The following is a 26,054-nucleotide window of genomic DNA, read 5'->3' on the forward strand; positions in this document are numbered from 1 at the left end:
GCCAAGTTGCATCTCTAATGTTCACAAATAAACACAAAATGCATTGTGTTCCTCTGTGTAAAAACATAATTTACAAAGTAGGGTTAAAGATAATACCAATTCCATTGCAGTTTGATCTTTGCACTTTCATTCAGTGCAGACAAAGTGAGCTGCGGAGGAGAACAAACCACTTCTATGCCAGCAGGTGTCAATGGCCTGTAAAACTAATAAAGTATTAAATAAATAAAGATCCACTTCCACCAATTATATATTTGGTAGATAAGACAGCTATCTCTGAGCATTACAATCGCATATTGTTCACACAGCAACTTTTGCCCATAAACTCTTATAATTTAGTGTACATACAAAGCTCTGTGTTGCCAAGTAACAGTGATCACTGGACGTCTTTTTGGACAGTAACATCCATTAGTCAATTTGTTGTACTCATTGGTCTGATCACTATTCTGCTCTCAACTCCTATGTACTTCCTCCTCCCTGCAGTAAAACCTCCCTCTAAAGATTTTAGAACCTCAGCTATATAATGTCACAGTAAACGTCCACAATTAATGAATTTAACATTTAGCCAGATCCAGCGAATTTTTGTTGGTTATCGGTTGGTTATGCACACACTTGGTGTAACCCCTCTGTCCAAGGCAAATTTATCCCAAGGGAGACAGAAAGAAGACTTTGGCTTTGGTTGAGACCATTTAACTTGATCTGTCATTAGGTGTTTTTATTTCTCTTCTCTCATAGTTTCAAAATAAGCTGCCAAATTGGTATTTTCTTGGTCTTTCTTGTAGGTGACATCTTTTTATTATTTTTTTTATACAATATAATGCTGTTGAAAAAGTGCTTGGCCAGCACTGCCGTGACTACTCAGCTTACGCTACTCTTTACATGCTAAAAGCTTTGTATTTAATGAGCAGCAGGTAAGATCTGAAGCTCATTTACTTATTTTTTAATAACTTGATGAGCTAGCCATCTGTGATGCTAACTTTTTGAAAAGTAGTGGATTAAATACTTGACTATGCAGAAACTCTATAACCGGCCAGCTAAATTCATATGTGTTTCTTGAAGGTTCATGTACACTGACTGGGCAGATCGTGACAACGCAGAAACTCGTCGGAAGACACTGGTAGCACTTTTTACAGACCACCAGTGGGTGGCGCCAGCCATTGCTACAGCTGATCTCCATGCTCAGTATGGGTCTCCCACCTACTTTTACTCCTTTTACCACCATTGCCAGAGTGAAGCCACGCCGCCCTGGGCCGATTCTGCTCACGGTGATGAGGTAAGACTGCTATTTGCTGCATATTATTTGCTTTTAGGTTGGCAAAATGGATGATATTAGGTTAAGAGGTTAAAAAAAAGAGGAAATACTAAGCAATACTGACTTCTCTTTTACGGTGTTGGTAAGATGTTTACATACACTCATCATGGGCATAAATATCATATTCATTTTGGGCTTTTAATACTTCATTTAAATAGTTTTTTAAGTGGAATGATATTACAATACACAACTTCAATGATTTTGACACACAAATTTGAATTTATTGAAAATTATCTGCACAATATCAAAAAGTCATATAATGGCGATATTGGTGAATATTGCTATGGCAATATTAGTTGCAATAAAGCCACATTTTCTTCTCCCCTAGCTTTATCATGCATGATTCCACCACTCTCTGTGACCTTTAGCCTCTTGGACACTCAGTGTCAAGTGTGGGGATCTACTGCTGTGAGCTACCATCTAACAGACTGAATCTCTCATTGGCATGCAAAGCGTGCTTTAATTACTCTTTGCATATATATCTGCCAACAATTACATAATTATTATATAATATTATTATTATATAATATTGATACTGCAGACATTGACATTGTCATGACAAAATGTCCACAATATATGTTGCATAGACCTACACACAAAGTATTTACATACACTCCCCATTATATTTGCTTAAATGTCCCTTATAATGTTTTACCTCAACTACATACTATTTGTAACTGTATGCCAGCTTATCTGGCTGATTTGACTATTCTTATCAGAAAAGGTAGATTTCATTTAAATTTGTTGGTTTTCTTGACATGGGTCTGGTTTTTAAGCATACTCTATATCATATCGGATTGAAGTATGAGTATTTAGAGACGCTTAATTTTTAGCCTGCTTTGTTCATTACAAAAACAGTTTTGATCATTGTCTGTTTGATACACCCAGATTAATCCGGGCGAGAGCTGTTGTGGAAAATTAGAAAAATGTGGGTGTAGTCCTTCATCTTCATTGCTACACCAACTTTGTGCAGACCTTAAGCAAGATACTACCACCACAGTGCAAGACAGTTTGTGTACTGTTCTTAGTTTCAAAAGCTTTGCCTTGACTCCTTGAAACAGTCTAGTTATTTTGGCCAAATAGCTCCATCTTTTTTTTTGTCTAACCATTAAACATTTCTCCAGAAGGTATTTGGCTTAACCATGTGGGAAGCAGCTAATTTTATTTGCTTTCCGCAGCTTGAAGGTGTCAGTTTCGGAGCAGGTATTTTAGTAAATGTTGATTTTAAAATGGCTTCATGGTGTTCCAGCATCTTCCAGTGTATAATAAACCTGAGCTTTAGTGGTCCGTGGGTTGTTCCTGAATGATCTAACTAATTCAATTCAATGTGAAAGGGAACACATAGTATCAGATGGTTGAGACTTGGACACAAATGTCTTAAATGAGCAAAGATCCCAAACACACATAAAAAGTTGTTTTAAAATGGATAAATAAGGCTAACATTCAGCTTCTAGATTTGCTTTAACTTCAGCCCTATTTAACTTGTTCTTCCAAGCTGAGCTACCATTTCTGATAACACAAGTGGCCACATATACTGGCAGAATTAAGCCACAAGCTTGTTGTTGGCTACAGAAATGTTGTACTTCCTCTTCAGCTTACTAAGGGACATTTATTGAAATATTAATCAGGCTGAGTAAATGTTTATATTGAAGCCTGTGTATATGATTTTGACCCTGCATGGATTCTGCACATTTCACAAATTCAAACTTGTGTTACTAATTATCGTTTTTAAATTCAGTCAGTCAGTCAGTCATTTTCTACCGCTTATTCCATAGTGGGTCGCGGGGGAGCTGGTGCCTATCTCCAGTAGTCTATGGGCGAGAGGCAGGGTACACCCTGGACAGGTCGCCAGTCCATCGCAGGGCAAATTCATTGAAGTTATTTGTTGCATTATAATTACACTCAAAGATATTAACAGTTCAAATGCACAAATTAAAGCCCCTAACGAATAAGACCTTCATGTTGATGATGAGTGTCTAATCTGTGATTATCTCGAAACCTCAATAATGTGCATTTTAAACAGATTTTCACTTGTTTTCTCAAATTTGCCCTCTTGTGTCAAGTACAACTGACATTTAATACTTAAACCACTGACTGACTGACCACACTCCACCACTCTGAAACTGTGTTTTAATTTAAAAGGTGTACAGCATCACAGGTTAAGTGCACTCTTGCTTCAAGCTAAAGGAAAGAATGAAGATACAACTAAAGAGCATACAAAGTGGTATGATTCCCTTGCTGTGAAATGTCTGAGGACAATTATTCATAGCTTAATAAAATATTTGGAAACTGTGTGAGAACAACTCAGAGCACAAAAACAGAACTTCATGCAGGTTACGAGATTTATTTAATCAACATGCAAATGACAGGCCCAAGCAATCAGTTCTTCTGAAGAAAGTGACATTTTCACATTGACACATTTATGTTTTATTTGTAAACAGATAATGAAAGTGTTTACTTTAGAATGTATGATTTACTGAAAATATAAACTAAGGTTAACCTCTGCTCATGTTATAATATAATTCAGCAATTTCTTTTTGGGTTTTTTAGCAAGATATAATATTTATTGAGAGACTCCTATTACTACTTCAACTTGTTATTAGGTGACATTAATTAGTACTATAATTATTATTTACTTAATAAAGAACAAAGATGGACTGGGTCTGCAAAACACAGTGTCAATATGACAGTCTTTATGCTTTGGTAGATCATCATCATGTTCCAATCTTTTACGATCTAATATCAGTCGGCCCTAATACAATCAATATGGTACACAGTGGAAATAAACAGTCTACATACAGTAACCTTGAGAAGTGTGTAGTTGGTTCCACAGGTGAGGTACCTGATAACTAAAAGGTCAGAATCCCTCTTTTTAATTTTCATAAGAGCTCTTGCTGCAGCGCTTTGGATAAGCTGAATGTTTTTAACTGCATTTTGTGGACTTTCTGATTGTAAAAACTTACAGTAGTCCAGCCTTGACATAGCAAATGCTTGACAAGTTTTTTCAGTGGCACTCCTGGACAGGATGTTTCTAATTATGGTGGTATTCCAGATGTGAAAAAAAGAAATCAAATCAAATCTAACACCTAAACCAGCTCAGTTATGAAACTATCTGTGTAGTTATGCTGCTATAGGCTTAGGCTGCTGGAGGACATAATGACCACTTTCACCCTCTTCGCTACATTCTCACACTACTCTCCAATTTTGCATTATTTGCTGTTATTTCAGCTTTTAACTTTGTTCTCTCTTTTCTCTTCCTAGAAGCTACACCTGGCCTGGCTCTGTATCTGCCTGTGACACCTTTCTGGAGAGGGGCATCCAAGCTTCTGCTGGAAACAACTTAATGCTCACCCTCTACCGATGATCCACATGGCCCTGTCTTTTAGTGTTTAACCCTTTCTCTCTCCTAGACATGGCGATTGACTGAGCTTAACTGTAATTAACTGTATGTGCTCTCTTTCAGACTCTAACCTTGAAAACTGGCTCAGAGTTTATCTGTTCTTTCTTTCTAGGTAAAACGACTAAAGGAGCTACATCCATTAACTTTTATTTTTTCTTCCCATAGAAAGTACTACTGGATCAGTGCTTCTTTGTTCTCTTTGTGTCTCTGCTCTGTTCTCTCAAACCCCCAGTCAGTCGTGGCAGATGGCTGCTCACACTGAGCCTGGTTCTGCTGGAGGTTTCTTCCTGTTAAAAGGAAGTTTTTCCTCTCCACTGTCGCTACATGCATGCTCAGTATGAGGGATTGCTGCAAAGTCAACGCCAGTGACTGCCCACTGTCTCTACATGCTCATCCAGGAGGAGGGAATGCTGCAAGTCACTGACTGAATGCAATCTGCTGGGTTTCCTTTGACAGAAAAACATTTTATCCAATTTGAATAAATAACTGAATCTGACTGTGCTGTTCAATGGTTAGGATTAATTGGAAAATATGTACCTGACTGTTGTGAAGTGCCTTGAGACAACATGTGTTGTGAATTGGCGCTTTATAAATAAAATTGAATTGAATTGAATTAACACCAAGGTCCTTTACGTTATTTCTGTAGGTCAATTTAATGCCATCCATATTAAATGACTGACTTGATAATAAATGTGAACTGAAGAAGACGGAATGCTAAAATTGAATTAAAATTGGTTCAGCAAAGTGTTATTTTAATGATGTGCACACTTATGGAGTTAGTTTATTGCTGTTTTTTAAAATTCTTTACACTTTTTCTTTCAATAGCTTTGTTGGTTTTTAGCGGAACTGTAAAGTATAAATGTCAAATATAGTTGGGAAAGGTTTTAAATCATTTATCTTGGTTTATTTATACAGCAAAAAAAAAAAAAAAAAAAACTTATAGAAAAATCTCCACTTTTTATATCCACTATATGCAAGTAATTAAAGCTGATGCATGCAGAAAAACAGAACAAGGGAAAATAAAAATAAGATAACTTAAAAACTGTGCACCAAATACACAATTTTGAGTTGTGTTTCATAATTGGTCCTTATGGTTATCAGAAGGCTATATTAAACAGAGTGCTAAACAAAGAACAAAAAGACACTAATTACCTGGTTTAATTGTAGCCAACTAATCACTCACCAAAACCATTGGATATTACTACAAGGAATATATAAATGAGAACAGTACCAAGCTTAGGATTCTGCAGTAATTAGATGCATCATTAGTTGTACAAGTACTCTTAGAGATAAGGGTTTTAATATGCTTAATTTGCTTCGTGTTTTTTCCCGTTATTTTCATTTGCTTTGCAGTGTAGGCAGATGTTTTCAATGCTGGAATTCAAAACGTTTTATTTACATTTATTCATGTGGGCTTTTATAAAGTCTAAAAAGAGAGAAAGTACTTATGTATATTTTTCTTTTAGACCAGTTGAATTGCAGTCTGTGGAATGGTTATAAAATTTTAGCTCACTGATGCCAGAAATACGCTGCTTTAAGTCTTTAAGCAGATTCCCTAAATAATGTATTATTATGCAGGTCTGACTTATGCTGGAATCCATTTAAATCACCAAATGAATAAGTGACTTTACTTTTAAGTATTTTAGGTTATTCCATTGTGTGTACGTATGTGTGTGTAGGTGCCCTATGTGTTCGGCGTGCCCATGGTGGGTCCCACTGATCTGTTCAACTGTAACTTCTCCAAGAACGACGTGATGCTGAGCGCTGTGGTCATGACTTACTGGACCAACTTCGCTAAGACCGGGTAAGCTGAAAAAGGTTTAGTGATGTGAAACATCAATCAGTTGGAAAGTCCCACTGACAGGGTTTTTTATTTTCTTTGTGCAGCAAAAAACTCAAGAAAAACAATGCATTTCTTCAGCTAATTAGCTTTACTCTGATATCAATATCGAATCTTCGCCCACGAGCAGAAGAGGTCTTATTTTAATGAATACAGATCCAGACATTTAATTACATTTTTGAATGTAAAATAAAGTGCACTGATTAATTTTTCCTCATAGTTTTTTTTGTAAAACTTCACAGAGACAAGGGTTTGGCAAGATGCAGTGTTGTTTGTGTGAATGTGGACAGCTCACTCTTGAATTTACAGGAACAAATTTCATCCAAGCTTAAAAAAACATGGCCAAGATTCAAGTCTATGTCGTTATCAAGATGAACAGTTTTGAGCCTCTTCACTGTGCAGTGTTCAATAAGCTTTACATATGTTACATTTTTGGGCTAATAAAAAGTGATTCATATCGTCATTTATTTGTTTTGGAAGCAGAGTTTCCACCAAATGATGATTTTTACAGAAACATTAGCAGAAAATAGTGTTAAGTGGAACAAACATAATGAACCGACGTGAGGGGTGCGCTTAGTTTTTCCTTTCAAAGCATCTTTCGTGTGACGAGGAGATACTTATTCAAAGAAAATTATGAAAGAAGCACTGCAGATTATTTTGGCAGTGGTTGCATCGTGATGTTCTGTCAAAATCTTGACAGGCCTTTTCATTTTATTTTTTGGCCTCGAAGTTACCGACTCTTCTTTTCTCTACTCTATCATTTTGAAGGGATGGAGTGGTTACTCAAAATGTTAAATGAAAAACTACTGCCTGTAGCTAAAGGATTCAATTTGTTAAACTGAAAATAAAATGATCTGCCAGTGGCTAAGAAAAATATATAGAAAGTGATACAAAAAATATCACTTTAATACTTTGCAAACCTGGCAGCACATACAGTACATGCAAAAGTCAGTCAGTCAGTCATTTTCTACCGCTTATTCCATAGTGGGTCGCGGGGGAGCTGGTGCCTATCTCCAGCAGTCTATGGGCGAGAGGCGGGTTAGACCCTGGACAGATCGCCAGTCCGTCGCAGGGCAACACACAAACAACCAAGCACACACTCATTCATACACCTAAGGGCAATTTAGAGTTAGCAATTAACCTAACAGGCACGTCTTTGGACTGTCGGAGGAAGCCGGAGTACCCGGTGAGAACCCCCGTCATGCATGCGCCACCATGCAGCCCATTGTTTAGTCCAACATCCAAAACTATACAAAATATGGTACAGCTCCAAACCTACTCAGATGGGGCTATCTACTTAAACTGACAAGCTGGGAAAGGGGATCAATATTTAGAGAAGCAACAATTAGACCTTTGTTAACTGAGAAGAAGCTGCAGAAGAGATACTGCTCAGGTGGGAGAATCTACTGACTACTCAGCCTTTAAGGTGAGGTCATCAGAGAGGCATCCTGTGGAAAGAAAATGTCTCTTTACCGAATATTTTTTTGTAAATAAATTCTAAAGCGCCGACCAGAAGAAAAAAGTAAAAAAAAAATGTGTCCAGCATGCGTGGGATCCACAGAGATGTTAGCTGCTCCTTTTTCTGACACTAGACCTGTATAACTCCTGGATGGAGGGAAGGTCAGCCCTGATTATCCTCTTTGCATGCCTAATTGTTCATTGCAATCTGGACCTGTGATGTTTTGTGAATAAGCCAAATTACACAGTGATAGAAGAGCACAGAACAGACTGAATAATGGCAGTCTAAAAGATGACCAGCAGCTCTTGTGGAAGGTATTCTTGAGTTGCTGCAAGGAATTCAGTCTCTGCTGGGCCTTCTTCTGAGCAGTGTCTATGTGTGAGGACCAGCTCAGGTCCTGAGAAAGGGTTGTTCTAGGAACCGGAAGTGATCCACAGTAGACATAGTGTTGTTGAGGATGGTGAGGGGAGGCAGTGTGGGGAATGTTTTTCAGAAGTCCTCCATTATCTCCACAGTCTTGAGCTGGTTAAGCTCCAGGTGATTCTGACTGCACCAGTGGACCAGTCAACAGTCCTCTAATGATATTATGGTGAGTTTCTTGGGGACCAGGATGATGGTGGAATACTTAACTCAGTAGGGAACCTCATACAGCTTCAGAGACTCATTGAAAATCAGAGTGAAGATGGGGGCCAATTGGTAAGCGCATGCTTTCTTGTAGAAAGCTTTTCTGGTCTTCTGACACTGAAAAGAGCCTATCTTCTTCAGTGATCTTTAGTGCAGTTAGGGGTTCAGGCGGAGAGTAAATGGGGTTGTACAGTTGCTGGTGGGGGTAGGAGGTAGTCTTTTTGTATGGGAGTGGGGTATGGATGAATGGTTTGAACGTGTGAGCGGCTATTTTTCAAACCTTTAGAAAAAATCTCTTTAGGTTGTCAGTCAGTCTGCGGTCATTACAGCGTGGGGGAGTGGGCTCATGTAGTTTGTGATGTCATTCAAGCTCCTCCAAACTGCTACTGGGTTGCTTATTAGCTTCTTGCTGTAGCTTCCTTAAGCTATCCTGATCTCCATGGTCAGTCTGTTGCTTGCTGCTTATACTGGTTCCAGTCTCCACTGAGATCCTGGTCTGCACACACACGTCCTCACAAAAACTGATGTATGATGTCACAGTTTGAGCAAGTTTGTCCAGGCCAGTGGCTGGAGCTTCAAAAACACTCTAATATGTGCAGTCAAAGCAGGCCTGTAACATCTGCTTTGACTCAACAGTCCACTTCCTAACAGTGATAACAACAGGTTTAGAGGTTTTCAGTTTTTGCCTGTAAGTTGAATTGAGATGAAGCAGACAGTGATCAGAGAGTCCTAAATTTGCACAGAGAACTGAGCGGTATGCTTCTTTTAAGACGGTGTTACAGTGGTCGATTGTGTTTGTGTCTCTGTTGGGACACTTTACATGCTGTTGTATTTTGGTAGTTCATTTGACAGCTTTGCCCTGTTAAAATCACCAAGAACAATGATGAGAGAGCCTGGGTGTTTCTTCTCCATGTCTGTTATTAGCTCGGCGAGTTGTTTTTCAGCTTCTGATGCAGGCTTGTGGTGGGATGTGTTGGGATGACACTGGCCAACTCACTCTATGAATAAAAGGGTTTACATATTAGTACAACAACGTTTTTGATACAAAAGCAGATGCCACCTCCTGTCTTTTTCCCCGAGGGCTCCTGGGTCCACTTGAAACAGCTGGAAGCCTAACATCAGAAGTGTCCAGGATGTGTTCACTAAGCCAGCTTCCAGTAAAGCAGAAGGTGGCAGAGCTGTGAAAGTCTGAGTTTCTTGTGCTGAGAAGGAGGTACTCGTCTATTTTGTTTGCCAGGGAGAGGATATTTGCCAAGTGGATGGAAGGGACCGGAGCGCACTGTCCTCACTGGTGAAGCTTGATGAGCGTACCTGCGTGATTACCCCGTCTACGTTTCCAGTAAATCCCACAGAGAGCTGCTGCGCTTCTAACCAGGATCTGGATTGATGAAAACCAGAGAAAAACTGCTCAGATAGGACTGCCTGATGCTTAAGAGTTGCTCTCTGGTGAAAGTGACTGTAGCATTGCCGCAGAGCTACATTGGAATGGTTTAGATCAAAGCGTTTTATGTGGTAGAATGACCTAATCAAAGTTGAGACGTATATTCTATTGCTAATCTGTGTCACGTTCTAAAGATTGCTGCTCACAGATGCTCTCATCCAATCCGGCTGAGTTTGGACTGTTTTGCAGCCATTTTGAAACAATAACAATTATTATACTTTACATGACAATTATAATGGTTGAGGATAAACCCACAGAAGTGAGAAATTGTCATTAATTAATTCAATTGAAGCGCAGTCCATGGGGAATAGATTTACAGAGAAATCTTTAGTGTATATGTTGATCTAAACATACACTGAGTCTCGCTATCTGACAGCATAAAGAATGGGAGAAGTGCTTTCAGAGATTTTTACTCTGACATGGAAAAAAAAGTATCTCTAATGTGGATAGTTTAAACAGTGACATCGCATTAGGTTTGCAGTTTCTAGCACAGCCGGAATTGTCATTACCATCACAGCAAGCAGAGGAGCAAAATCACCAAAGGAGGGATGTGAAGAGTTCAGTCTACCCTTCAATTATCAATGGGGAACTTTCTCTGAAAAAGAGATTTCACTCTGCAGAGAACGCCTCAGACGATGATAGAACTCTGCGACAGCTCAATTTAACCGGCGAGAAGCGATGCTCCCTGATGTATGTTTTGTAGGCTGCGTGGGCGTATCAATCCTCATCTTGTGCACTTGCTTGGGTGTTGGTAGAGCTTCACACTTTAGCAGCCTTTTATGTGCTGCTTATACTGCGAAGTCAGCAAATGGAATTTTTATTTCAAAATTAGATTTTGTTTTTTGACATTTTGGCTGCTGATGGAAATACTGTATGTTGATTAATACAAATACACTACCTGCTAAAATATTCATGCTACTTGGTCTTTTCATCATTTTGTAAAAAACCAAGGAATATCACTGTTTTTTATTGGGATTTTCTGTCACAGATCAACACAAAGTAGTACATTATTATGAAGTGGAAGGGAATGAAACATGATTTTCAACATTGCAAATAAAATCTTAACATTGTCACATGTTTTCAGGCATCTTGAGTCAACATTTGTCGAACCATCTTTCGCTACGACTATAGCTTTTGTGTTACGGAGTACGTCTATTGTGGCTTGTGCACAGCTTGGTGTTGGTTTATTACACAACATCCTAATTCAATACATTAAAGTTTGTGGTTATAATATGACAAAATGTAAAAAAAAAAAAAGATCCAGGCACAACTCTTATTTTCTTATTGTAAATAATAATATATTTAATGATACATTAATTTATTGTTTATAATAATAAATATCTTTAATATCATAAATATCTTAATATATCTTACTTTAGTCTTAGTCTGTTGAAATCTTATGTGTTTATGTAAAAGGGGCTCCAACTGTGATTTAAAATGAGCACAAGTCAGTGATCTACACATAAATCACCTTAGAGTTATGTTCAATGAAAAAAAACCACAAAAAACAAAATGTTTACTTTGGGAATTTACTTGCTGCCAGTAGTGTGTTTCATGTCACCTTGATATTGATTGGATGGATGTCTGTGTAAAAGTGTTGGCCAGCTTTGAGAGAAACTCAATACCCTCAAAGGACTTTTGCCAGCTAAGAAGAAGCTCAGAAGCTTTTTTGGACTCCCCTAGATTTAAGAACTTCAAAAGAGTAAATAGAAATATAAATAGTACATTTCCCAAAAACATCTGAACCACACGAGGTTGAACATGATGCATTAGAATAATTCTATTTGAACATTTTATCTGATGTAGATTTATGCATTTAAAAAGTTAGCTCAGTGGGGCCAAATCGAAGTCCTAGTTAAGCTCCTACTTATTTGAGTGAATATCAGCCACTTTAAAATACCACTTGTTTAGACTCATATTGTGGTTGCTTTCGATTGGCCGATGTTCGATTGAAGGTTCGTAGCTTCTTACTTCCAAGGATTCTAGGCCTTAGGCTTTCCCATGAGTTTAAAGGCCTGCAGCTGATGTGTGGTCCGGTCTCTCCATTAGCTGAGGTGCACAGTCGTAGTGAGGGCAAGCGGAGGGGGGTAGGTGTCTTTGGTCAAAAATTCCAGCTCTGACTCCTCCTCATCCTGGGCTGTGTTAGGAGGCAGGTTAATGTCATTTCTTTTGAAAGTTACAGAAATGTTCAAACCGGCCTTTAATGTTGTAACCCATGGCTTGGGTCCCAACAAAGTTTTCCAAAGTTACTGAAGGCTTAATCACACTACTAGCGGTGGATAAATAAAAAAAAAATTATTTCACTCAATGATGAACAACTTAGCATAGCATACAATGGTAAATGGACTGAACTTATATAGCACCTTTCCACTCATAGCGCTTTACACTAGAGCCACATTCACCCACATGCACACACTAACATGCACACATTTATACACCAATGCACAAACAATTGAGGTTAAGTGACTTACCCAGGGGCACATCAACATGTGGCAGGAAGAAGCTGGAATTGAACACACAACACGGATTGCAAGATGACTACTGTTCTCAGTGAGCCACAGTTGCCTATGATATTGTATACACCCATAACAGAGGTACAACTGTATAACAGTTAAAGTCCCCATATGTTTCTCAATCCTAGTTTTGACTCAAATTTCTTTAAACAACAAAAGTTTCAGGTTCTGGCAATATCTTTAACATAGTGTAGCCTCTTAACACCCGAAGCTTCTGGGAGAAGAGTTGTCATGAGGGACTTATCAGCCAGTCAGAAGTGGATTTAGTGGGACGTTTGGCAACAACTTTAATGAGAAAAAAATATTTGTAAGCATGTAAGCAAGTATGTTTCATCTGTCAGTACACCATGTGTTTATTCCCAGTGTTTTTTTTTCTTTTGGCAGGGATCCAAACCAGCCAGTTCCTCAAGACACCAAGTTCATCCACACAAAGCCCAATCGATTTGAGGAAGTTGCCTGGTCTAAATACACCCCCAAAGAGCAGCTGTACCTCCACATTGGACTCAAGCCACGTGTCAGAGACCACTACCGCGCCACCAAGATCTCCTTCTGGCTCCAGCTGGTTCCTCACTTGCATCATGTCAATGAACTTTTGCAGTCTGTTTCCTCATTCACACACAGTCCCTCTCCACAAGATGATACCCCTTATTCTTACACCAAGCGTCTATCCAAAGGATGGCCTCCTATAAGCACACGCCATCCAGGTTCGCAAGGAGGCACGCCACAGCCACCGGAGTCTGCTTTGGGCCAGGATGGAGGGGAAAGTGGGGTTCGGATGCCAAATGAGGACTACTCAACTGAACTGTCAGTGACGATAGCTGTAGGAGCATCACTGCTGTTTCTCAATATATTAGCATTTGCGGCTCTGCTGTATAAGAAAGACAAAAGACGTCTTGAGCATCGTAGACCACGTCCACTGCCTCCTCCTAGAAGGGACATAACACCCGCAGATGTTGCAGCCCACCTGCAGGGAGAGGGACTGATGTCATTACAGGTGTGTAATCTGTGACCCTTATTCAAATAGGCTTATCTGCACTCTAAAACCTTTCAAAACAACACAATTTTGTGCATATCCAGTCCTGAGTAAAAGACCATCCAATCAAGCACTGAGGTGATTTATCTAAACAGGCTTGTGTTATGAGGTCAGTACAACCAGGTTTATACAAAATAAAATGTTTGGGTAACAACTTAAGGATACTAATGGGTGGGTTTAGTTTGATTCTGCATAAGTTACCTGAATTTATAAATAATCTGATGGCAAAATAAAGAAAAACAACCTCATAATGTCTGGTAAACCTTTTATTAGGAAACAATATGCTTTGGATTAAACTGGATAAAATCATATAGATATAACTACTAAAATAAAATTAATGCAGCTGAAACTAAAATAATGTTAAAACAAAATCATTCTCTAGTGTGAGATTACAATATCAGTTGAAACTGACATACATTTTGCAGATCTTTCTCATCCTGTGGAAGAAGTTTGGTGAAGTCTAATCAGGTTACACTTTGCTCTCAGTAATACAAAATATCTTTTTGAAAGTACACTACCGGTCAAACGTTTTAGAACTCTTTTAATAGTTTTCTTTATGTTTCTGACTATTTAAATAGTATGTAGATTCTCAATGAAGGCATCAAAACAGTGAATGAACACTTATGCAAGTGTGTAGCAAACCAAAAATTGTAAAATCACTTTAAATATGTTATATTTTAGAATCCTTAAAGTAGCCGCCCTTTGCTGTAATGACTGAAATATTAACCTCTTGCTGTCTCTCAATGAACGGCTGGGAAATTCTTTCAAGACTCTTTGTAAAACCATTTCAGATGACCACTGTTTAGGCGTTCCTCGTGAAGAGGATGCTAAGAAAGCAAAAGAGTCAAAGCAAAGGGTGGCTATTTTGAAGAATCTAAAATATAAAAATGTTTAGAGTTATTTCTGTCATTATGTTTGAAATAGCTTGGACCCACATACAGAGAACACTCAGGAGGAGGAGGAAGTAAAATAAAGATTGTTTATTGAAGATATAGTCAGGAACGGAACGGACAAAATATCTCACTGTAAGGAGAGAAGTGAAGAGAATGGATGAGTACGGGTAACGGAGGGAAAAACGAAACTAAGAGCAAATAGTTATTTTGATATGGAGATCGGCTTACTGAGTTATGATCTTCAGGTCGCCAGGGGGAATGAGATTCAGGATACAGGTCTTAAGCAGGTATTTCCGTAGAGAGTTCACTTGGTGCTGTTCTGTGGAGCTCAGGTTACAGTAAACAAGTTCGATGTGCGGAGCCTTACATTGGAGGGTGGACAGGGTACGCTTGTGGCTTGGCTCAGGAGATGAAGAGGACAGGAAGCTGCCAGCTTGATGCAAATCCAGCCGAAGGTAGATCACAGGATAGGAATCCTCAGAACGAAGACAGGCTTGATCATCCAGAGTAACTTTCAGAAATGTAGTCCAGAAAACTCAGTGACATAGATCCATAGCTTAGGCTTTCAAAATCTGCAGAGGAGCAAAAAACAAAGTTAAATGAGGTCGAAGTATGAAGCATAACTTGGAGTGTGTCTAGAGTTTGTACCACTGTGGCAAAACACTCTCGCATTGAATTGCTGGCAGCCTCCTGCTTAAGTACTCCTCCTAGCAATCAGTGGAATAAGTCGCACCTGTCACCCAGCACACCTGAGAGCTCCAGCACCACCTGAGAATGAGCACATGTAGCAATCACACAAACACAAACACACACCCAGATCCTGACAATTTCACACTTTTTGTTTACTACATAATTCCATGTGTGTCCATTCACAAGTTTGTTGTCTCTGGTGAGTATCTACAATTTAAACAGTCATGAAAATAAAGAGACCCATTAAGTGAGAAAGGCATACAACTTTTGACCACTAGTGAACATCTATACACAATTGACTTTACAATAGAATATAGTGTGAGATCAGTCCAAGTATGCATTTTGTTGTTCTGGAACTCTGTCTGTCAAGTGTTTATCAGAGAAACAGCCTGGGGGGAGAAACTGTCTCTGTGGCGGCTGGTTTTAGCAAACAGTGCTCTGTAGCCCCGACCTGAAGGTAAACTCCTAAACAGTGTGTGTGCAGGGTGTGTGGGGTCTGCAGAGATTTTAGTTGCCCTTTTTCTGACCCTAGACCTGTATAAGTCCTGGATGGAGGGAAGGTCATCCCTGATAATCCTCTCTGCAGACCGGATTGTTTGTTGCAGTCTGGACCTGTCCTGTTTTGTGGATGAGCCAAACCACACTGAGATGGATGAAGACAGAACAGACTAAATTATGGCAGTGCTGAAGATGACCAGCAGCTCCTGTGGAAAGCTGTACTTCTTGAGTTGCCTCAGGAAGTACAGTCTCTTCTGTACCTTCTTACGAACATTGTCTATGTGTGAGGACCATCTCAGGTTTTGAGAAAGTAGTGGTCCACAGCAGACACTGTGTTGTTAAGATGAGGTGGTTTGGGCATATGATCGGGATGCCCCCACGGCATATCCCTTTGGAGGTTTTCCAGGCATGTCCTATTGGGTGGAGACCCTGGGGAGGACCCAGAGCTCCCTGGAGGGACTATATAGCCCAGGCCAGATGGGATATATTGTCCCTGGAGGGACTATATAGGAAACTTTATTTATTTACACAAATATAATTTATTTTCAGCCAGGTGACCTTAATACTAGGTTGTAGGTTGTTGTACAGTTTAAAATTGCAGTCTTTGAATACCTATGGTAGGTATCATCAACTAAGAATAAATTAAGACGTTTAAAAAGTTGAGGTTCTTGGATAATTAATGTATCTTAATTTACCATTAAATGCCAGTTTAATAGTTTTAATCCCATATCAAATGATATTTTCTTTATTTCAAAATCTATTTTAAATCTTGACAAGATATCATTAATGAATGTACCGCCTTTTATTGTGTAAAATCAAACCTAGTCAACTGACTTGTAATGGTCTGTTTACCCAGCTTACAGGTCATGTTGAATAGAATATATTTTCAGAACAATCATTCAACTTTCATTATTGTTTTCTTTTTCCAAGTGAAATATTATAGTTAAGTTCTCAAATGAAAAAAAATTATTATTTCATATTTATTATAGGCCAATTAATAGTTGAAATTTCCTAACAGCCTATTTGGTTATTAACAACTTGTATTGTGTGTATTTTTTCCTTTAAATACTCAAATGCTCAACACTCAATAGCAAATAAAAAGCTGTTTTTGAGGGGTGCTGCAGCAAATAGCACAATTGACAGCCACAGACTGGCTAACGTATCGTTTTCTAGTCTCTTGTCTAACCCAACAAACTGGGTCACTATTTTTGACCCAGTGTTTTGCTACTGAACCTCTGTCCCAACAGCATAAATACAGCATTGGGGTTAAAGTTTTTTGCTGTGTAAACTGATGAGTCTGACAGGACCTAGCAATAAAAGTTATACAAAACTAATCATGCATTAAGCAGAGGTTGTGAGGAAAGATTGACTCAACTCTTGGCCTGTTGGGAGGACATCTGCTGGTGGATTGCTCTTCTGACTCACTGCCTGTCATCAGAGGACATTATCAGTATGAAAATTAGTGCGAGTGTTCGGATGTGTGCACGTATGTGAAGGGTCTACAATCGCTTCAATTTCTACAAATTGCCTCCAGTTCATTCGCTGAATATGTCAATTGTATTCACTGTGTATTGAAGCTTTTTAGATATTTTTTTATGTCTGACAATTACTAATAATTGGCAATTCTACTGTGTTGCTCTTTACCACAGCTACTTAGAATGTTCTTTTTCTTATTCTTCTGTTTTTTTATTCTCATATATTATGTAGGAAAAAAAAAAACCAGCATAACCATCTGGTTTCTGCACACAGTATTGTTATTCATACATGTGTTGAAGACTGAGGGATAGGCTAATTTAAGGCTTTAAATGCTATTTAGGGGTCTGCTGGAATAGCTTTACAAGTTGTATACACTGTTAAATAGGAATTAGGATACAGTATGTTTTGGCTCATGTGATTTATAGCAAGGCTGATCTCAAGTGATCTAATCTTGCTTGAATGGATTGACCGATTGGTCGACTGGTGATTAAATAAGACAATGTTTTCATCTTTCAACTGAAGTTGTTAATCAAACAAGAATAGGAAATAATTCCACCAACAAACCTTCAACAGTTAGTGTCCTCAGTTCCCAAATGCTTATTGAATGTTGTTAAAAGGAAAGGTGATGTAAGACAGTGGTAAACATGGCCCTGTTCCAGGTAGTTTGGAACATGTTGCAAGCATCAAACTCAAAATGATTGAATTTTTGCGAAAAATCAATAACGTTTATCAGTTTGAACATTAAATATCTTGTCTTTGTAGTGTATTCAATTGCATATAGGTTGAATTGGTTTTGCAAATTATTGTATTCGGTATTTTATTTTTAAATTTTTACGCAACGTCCCAATCTTATTGGAATTGTGGTTGTACGACTGTTGATGTTCCTGCAAAAAATGTATCTAATGTTAGGGTTCATATTTCAAAATATGTACCTCATGCAGAATGGAGTGTAGGTTTTCGATTGGACCAAAATGCAGACAGAAACTTGGGATGAACATGGTGAATGAATTAATAATAAAACAGAAAACATAGGTCTTGAGCAAGACATGGAGCACAGGCAGAAAACAGGATACTTCAAAGAATAGAGTAATAGGCAGTCTAAAAGAAAAATCCATCAATGAACAATGAAAAACCATGTGCTTAAATAATAAGGCAGGAGTGGAAAATGAAAAAGAAGAGCCAATCAGAAGACATGTGGAGCAGCTTTGGCAGAATTAAGGCGGAGAAGCTGAGGGAGGGAGACTAATTAACACAAAGGGAGCTTAGCTGAGACACAAAGAAACTACTAACCATATGGAAGCAAATCGTTACCATATTTCAAATGAAAAAGCATTTTCAGAAATGCTTTTCATTTTAAGAATGTGGCTGCATTGTTTGACTCATAAATTAAATTAGTTATCAATAATCCTATTTGCATTATAATTTTTTTCTTCAAGACTGCTCATTCTTTCACTTAATTAAAATGAAAAAGAAAAATACATTTGAGATTTATTTTTCAAAATGTACCCCAGCAAATAGATACCAAAATTCAATTTGAAATGTAAAATTTGAAAATGAAAAAGCATTTCCAGAAATGCTTTTTCATTTTAAGAATGCGGCTGCGTTATTTGACCCATAAATAAAATTAGTAATCAATCATCCTATTTGCATTTGCATTTTCTTCTTCACAACTGCACATTTTATGCCATAATCAAAAAGAAAACAAAGCAGACATTGCTTTTTCGTTTTCGTGGTCTTCCCGCAAAGTACTGCCCAGAACTCAAAAACGAAAAAGCATTCCGAGCGGCGGGCGCAGAAGAGTGACGTCAGCAGCCGCTCTTCCTTCTTTCCGCCACAGCCTGCCACCGGAACTACCACCGGAACTGCCACAGCCTGCCACAGGGTGGCACGAGATTCCGCGAGGATGCCAGAAGGTGCCAGACCGGCAGTAAAAGCTTGCCAATGCGGTTGCCGCTGTTTTTGTGGAAGCTGATGCTGATTATCGGCAAATGGGATGTCATTATTGTTATAGCCTGTTACCTTTACATAATGATTTAATTATTGATTATTATTTAATAAACAGCTTTAGAACCATAACATAAGGTGATTGTATTTACTTGACATGGAAAATAAATAGCACTATGTGTATGTGTGACGTGTTGAAAGGATGACGACGATTTATTGCACAAACAGCCGGTTTATTGTAGAGCACGAATGGCTATTCTGAATTGTCACTCACAGAAAATTATAAATAAATGCTTAAAAACACGCTGGATGTCCCAGGCCATGAGGATGCCACCGGAACTACCAGTTCTGCCTGTCACTGCCACAAATTGAGCTCGGCCCTGCTGCAATTCAATCGATTTCTCGGAACGTTTGCAATGTAATGCAATGCAGACGTGCACAGCGCCCCCTACTGAACAAGATGGGTAGCTCGGTCAGCAGGGAGCTGAGGAAGAGCGGCTGCTGACGTCACTCTGCTGCGCCCGCCGCTCGGAATGCTTTTTCGTTTTCGAGTTCTGGGCAGTACTTTGCGGGCAGACCACGAAAACAAAAAAGCAATGTCTGCTTTGTTTTCTTTTTGATTATGGCATAAAATGTGCAGTCGTGAAGAAGAAAATGCAAATGCAAATAGGATGATTGATTACTAATTTCATTTATGAATCAAACAATGCAGCCACATTCTTAAAATGAAAAAGCATTTCTGGAAATGCTTTTTCATTTTAAAATTTTACATTTCAAATTGAATTTTGGTATCTATTTGCTGGGGTGCATTTTGAAAAATAAATCTCAAATGTATTTTTCTTTTTCATTTTAATTAAGTGAAAGAATGAGCAGTCTTGAAGAAGAAAATTAAAATGCAAATAGGATTATTGATAACTAATTTCATTAATGAGTCAAACAATGCAGCCACATTCTTAAAATGAAAAAGCATTTCTGAAAATGCTTTTTCATTTGAAATATGGTAACGATTTGCTTCCATACTAACCAAGGGAACAAAGTTGGGTTTTCCTACAGGACAACAACCACCGCCACACATCAAATTAACTTTTTGGGGCTTGCTCTAAGCTTCCTGAATGACCTACCCAAAGCCTTCAACATCAGTCCTATTGAAATTAAAGACTATGATTGAAAACTGGTTCTGTGCCACAAAACCAATTGATTAAGATGAGCTCTACTATTTCTAATTATAAGAGTCTTCAAATACAGTATATGGTAAGAATTTTGCCAGGACGTTGCTTATGGCTACAAGAGGTGCATGATTTCTCTTGCCAAAGGTCATTTATCTAAATATTTTTAGAAGTCCATGCATTTATTCGAGGCTGTGTTTATCATTTTGACTTAGCGTGTATTTAAAAAATCCTAATCTCTTTACACCTAATTTTGATTTTTAATAACATACACCAACATAGAACTAAAGTTGTATGTTGTATCATTATTACAAAATGGAAAAAAGAATGGTTTAAATGCACCAATAGAAGCCTAAAATCTTTACATTGATTTGGCACAGTATGTTAACTAAATTTGCAGAAATTACTAATATTGCAGTAAAATTTATACATTTGCCTCCATCCTTCTCTTTTTTATGTATCTTCACTGTGTTTTCTTTAATGCCATTCACGTTTCAGGTGAAGCAGCTTGAGTGTGATGTCGCATCAGCGGATGAGAGAAACAACGCTCATCACCATCACACTCTGGACACACTCGATGCTCTAGATGGTTTGGACACCCAGGACATTTACAGCACACTGGACACTGTGCGCCTCACCTGTCCACCTGATTACACCCTAACCCTACGCCGCTCTCCAGATGACGTTCCCCTAATGACCTCCCTGACCCCCGGCTCGCTGCCCGTGACCCCGGGGTCGCACCCGGTTACCCCTGCAACACCAATGACCCCAATGACACCTGGATCGGTGGCTGGGATGAGGATGGGCCACCCTCACCAGGGTTACACACACCATAGCCCATATAGTAATACACACTTGCCCCACACACACATCTCCGCACACACACACTCCACCACACGTGTATAACCGCAGCCAGACACTCACACAAACACACACCAACAGCTTACACTCTAACACACCCATACAAACACACACACACATACACACACACACACACACACACACACACACACAACCACACATATTCACACACATGCATAAAACAGACTGAAATACCTCTAATAATTACCCTGCAGGATTGTTACAGATTGAATCACAGAGAGACATTTTCCTGAATGAGAAGGCAGACGTGTGTGTGTTGCATGTTGGGGAACCGCACTTAAACTGGATTCCCCAGAGACGCAGCTTTGTGCAACATTTGCTCACAACCCAATGTTTCAAGACCTGCTTTGGATTTTAAATGAAATCTTTCCACACCTGAGGAGGAAAATGAAGGGTACTCGGGTCAGTTACAGTTCTCTTTTACTTCACCTGAGTGACCATCCTGGGAATGGGGAGATCAGATGCAGATGTAGAAATGAGATGAGAGTGCCACACACAGACTGCTGATGTCAACTTGAACAACCTGTTACAATGTGAATGTAGCATTTTTTTCCATTAAAAAAGATCAAAGGCCCTATCTGCCAAGGATACAACTAAGCTGAGTGGGAAAGAAAAGAAAAAAAAAATGCAAGTGATGGTTGTAAAAAACCGAAAAAGAAGAGGAGGATTAAAAAGACAACATTAGCTGAAGGAAAGATTTAGATTGTATGTGAGATAAAGATTTGATTGAGTTGGATTCAACAGCAAGGGAAAAAGGGAAAAAGATAGACATATAAAAAAACAACATGGAAAGTATGCCAAGAGACAGAGTTTAGGTTCAGATGAAGAACGGGCCTCTGAAGCGTTGCCAAACTCCGTGAAGTGTCACTCTAACCAGCTATGTGTCAAACTCTTGTAAATAGAATGGAAAGATTCAGATGATATATTATGATTTATAGCATTTACCTGCTACTTGCATTAAAACATTGCTTATTTAACCACATTATTGCTTTCATTTCAGATATTAATATATTATTGTATAGATGTCCTAAAGCAAGGCTGGTAGTCTTTCCATCTCACCTCCTGTAGTATGTACACAGTACAGTGATATAAAAGCTACATTTGCTATGCAGTCATTTTAGTGTTTTTTACCTATGTGACCAATTAGATCCTCATTCAGTAGCTGAACTATAGAACATTTTTCACATCATCCTGCCTATTTCTCTTTTAACATTGATCAGTCAGCTAGTACTGTGTAGATAATGCAATATTGGTTTGATGATTAAGCACCAGCCAAAAAAAAACACAAACCCTTTGACCCTATAACCCCTTGTCCCCAATTGTTTTCCTTAAATACTTCACCTTTCTGAACCCCAACTCTTAATATTGTTTCTGAAGACAAATAAATGATGATGATTAAAGGGGCCCTGAATTTTATGGAATGTCTTTTTATGAAAATGTCTCTTTATGGAAATTAAATTATGCTTTATTTCTTGTACAAGGCCTTTAAAAAGTGATTAAATCCATGGAACGTATTTACTTTTTTCACACTACAACAAACCACAAACTTTAATGAATTTTATTGTGACTTTTTGTGATAGGCCAACACAAAGTAATAAATAATTGTAAAGTGGAAGAAAATGTGTGGCCTAAATACATATTCAGCCACACCTGAAAAGTACTTTGTAGAATTACCTTTCAATGCAATTACAGCTGTAAACCTTTTATGTAACTGCCAGCTTTACACATATATAACCCTGTTTTATTTTTAGAAAATTTCATCCATATTTCTTTGCAAGACAACTGAAGCTCAGTCAAATTTGATGGGGCGTTTCTGTTACCATCTCTTTTTAAGCCTTGCCACAGATTCTCAATTGGATTTATGGCTGGAGTTTGACTTGTTCATTCTAACAGATTGAGATGATTTGGCCAATCCTCTTGTGGGTAGGTGACTATTCACCCCTGTATCATGTCTTTGCCTCTAACAGCATTTTTTTTTCCTGGATGTCCTGTATTTAGCTCCATACATATTCCCTGTTCATGCTGAAGAAAAACATCACCACAGCATGATGCTGCCAACATATTTCACTGTGAAAACAGTGTTTTTCATAGCGAAGTGCTGCATCAGTTTTGTGCTAGATCTGAGCTTCACTATACACACAAAACAATCTGATCGTTCTTTCTGCATTGAACACCTTAAAATAACTGTTGAAACAAACACAACATTCAGTTTTGGTCTCATCCGACCAGAGCACCTTCTTCCACATGTTGTAATGCTTCTTACATGGCTTGTGACAAACTGCAAACGTTTTTTTTTTTTTTCTCTCCCCTAAACTACTTGTAGAGTCCATAGCACATTGTGTTATAGTTAACAGATTTTCTCACTTAAACGTAACTCCTCCAGAGTTACCATAGGTATCTTGGCCGCTTCTCTGATTAACGTTCTCCTTGCGTAATCTGTTGGTTTAGGTCTTTTGGTAGGTTTACAGTTATATTAAAGTTTTTTCTTGTCAAGATGATGGATTGTAACATAACTGCTTCAATACTTCTCCACAACTTTCCCTGACCTGTTTGGTGAGTTATTTGGTCTTTATGATATTATTTGTTCACTAATGGTCTTAAACAAGCTATAGAGGCAACAGCACATCTGTATTTATACTGAGATTAAATTACACAAAAGTTTTGAATTGATTTTTTAAAAATTAAATTCATGTATCATTTTTCTTCCACTTCACAATAATTGACAATTTTATGTTGATCTATTATATAATATACTTACACATAATACAATATTTAAAAGTTTGTGGTTTTAACATAAAAAGTAGTATAAATACTTTTGCAAGGCACTGTGCCTTTGTTATTTACTGTTAAGGAGGGTCCTGGTTTTTCAAGTAGTGCCCCTTATTAAACTACCTAGTGCTGACAGAAATCCTGGCCCTGATTAAAAAAACCTCTCTAAAATCAATTTTTTAAAGCTTGGAAGTTTGGTTTATTTTCTGTGACCTTGGTTTGGAGCAAGCTTTGATTAATGGGGTGGAAGATAAAGTATCATTGTGTTATAATGAGAGAGAGAGTCAACAGTGCAGGAAAACAAGGCTCCAAACATGCTGCTTCCTAAACCTTAATATCCCCAAAAAGGATAATTTTTTTGCTTAATTAAATTAAATCTACCACTGAAATTCCAACCATCATCTTGTGGACATAATAGCTTTACTGGTGGTTTTTCTTGCTGACTTCACTGTGAGTGTAGGAGGGCCATGGTTGTTACTGGTCTTAGTCATTAACATAACAGATCAAACATTTCTCAAATCCATTACAAACAATTTACATGCATAAGTAAAGTATTTAGGATCAAGAGCTCCCATGGAGACCACATAAAAAGCATTTTCCTTTGTTCCAGTTAACCAAATGATTAAAGGGCCCATAATGACTTTAAATCCAGTAACTCAACCAAGGGCCCTAACAAACGTTTTGCAGCATTTCTGTATTTTCCTGTTTTTCCTAGCCCCTTTCCTTTACCCAAGGTTAGTCTGGCCCTCCCATTTCCTTCCCCCTCCCAGTCTCAATATGTGTGATCACAAGCAGCTTTGTCACGTTGAGGCCTATTTAATCTCTGCTCATCCTAAGTAACTTCCTCATTAGTTTCCCTGAGAGGTTTTTTTTGTCACTTGTTAACCGAAAATGTGCAAAATTTTAAATTGCTGACAAATTTGTGGTACGCAAATAACTTTTACAAAATGATACAAAAATAACATTTAAAGGATGTTTGACTGAATATTTGTTTCTTCTTATGGGTTTACCGTCTCAGCAGACGGATGGCGTGTGACGAGCCTAAAACATTTCTGCTGCATTTTTGAAAAATAAAAATATCAGTATTTTACAATTTTTGTGCATTTTACATTTTTAATGTCCCTGTTTTACTATTTGTGGCAGTTTTTAAAGAAATATCAAAAAATAGGATTTTGTGTGCTTTAAAATGAATTTGTTCTGTGTATTTTCTTTCTGTAAAGTGATGTTCTTTCATTTATAATTGTTAGAAAATCTTTAGCATATATAACTTTCTCAGAAAAGTACAATTAGCTCAGACAAGCAAAATAACAAGAAGTTTATGTTCATGTTGTTTTTTTCCCTTTGATGTTAATCCACCCAAATTTTGGTTAGTGTTAAATTTAAGCTTTGAGCTTTATGCTTACATATATATATATATATATATATATATATATATATATATATATATATATATATACAGTACCTGTTAATTTCTTGGACTCTCTTGGAATAAACACTTTAATCCACAAAAATGGACATCCTTTAAAAAAAATAAGATACAAGACAACAAAACTATTCAGTCTGAACATAAAATTTACAATACATTTTCAAACTTCATTACTATAAATACACTGATGTCATCAACAAAAAGGAACAGCTGCCGATTTATTTAGTTTATTTCCACATTCTGAAGAAAAAACACTTATCAATTATGGTTCATACATAACCATAATACTAGTACAAGTGAAAATATTTTCCACAGGTTGAGTTGATTTTATATAATAAAAAAAAATAAATTCTATATTTTTAATCACTCTTTGATGCTATCAGCTGACTGTAGTACGTTTATTACACAACAGTTTGCTGCAAATATATGCTTAAAATGTTACATTAATTTTGCATTGTTCACTTTTAGCTTCACATTAGTAGCTATGCTAGAGGATGTCCCAATCAGGACTTTTCATCGCAATACTGATTCAAGTCATTTAAGGGTCTGATTCCCAGTCTGATACTTAATTAAAGTTAAAAATTGTCAGCTTAACACTGCAAAAATATACCCACTACTTCTCATAGGTGTTACAATTACTAATTATTGGTCTTCAGGACACTGCCGTCTGTTCTATGTGTTTTTCTTCAAA

At 37.8% G+C, this 26,054-nt stretch overlaps 1 protein-coding gene across 1 annotated transcript in view; it reads left to right on the forward strand.

Annotated features, from left to right (window-relative positions):
* Positions 1 to 25,030, forward strand: part of LOC124871891 (neuroligin-4, X-linked-like) — a 38,056-nt gene extending 13,026 nt beyond the window's left edge. Inside the window, exons 6-9 of the mRNA XM_047371508.1 lie at positions 1,057 to 1,270; positions 6,389 to 6,513; positions 12,971 to 13,580; positions 20,785 to 25,030. Coding sequence (XP_047227464.1) covers positions 1,057 to 1,270; positions 6,389 to 6,513; positions 12,971 to 13,580; positions 20,785 to 21,192 — 1,357 coding nt within the window. The 3' untranslated portion in view covers positions 21,193 to 25,030. The remainder of the gene's footprint in view (positions 1 to 1,056; positions 1,271 to 6,388; positions 6,514 to 12,970; positions 13,581 to 20,784) is intronic.
* Positions 25,031 to 26,054: the final 1,024 nt, after the last annotated feature.

The sequence above is a fragment of the Girardinichthys multiradiatus genome, chromosome 7, assembly GCF_021462225.1.
Source record: "Girardinichthys multiradiatus isolate DD_20200921_A chromosome 7, DD_fGirMul_XY1, whole genome shotgun sequence".
NCBI classification, from domain to species: domain Eukaryota; kingdom Metazoa; phylum Chordata; class Actinopteri; order Cyprinodontiformes; family Goodeidae; genus Girardinichthys; species Girardinichthys multiradiatus.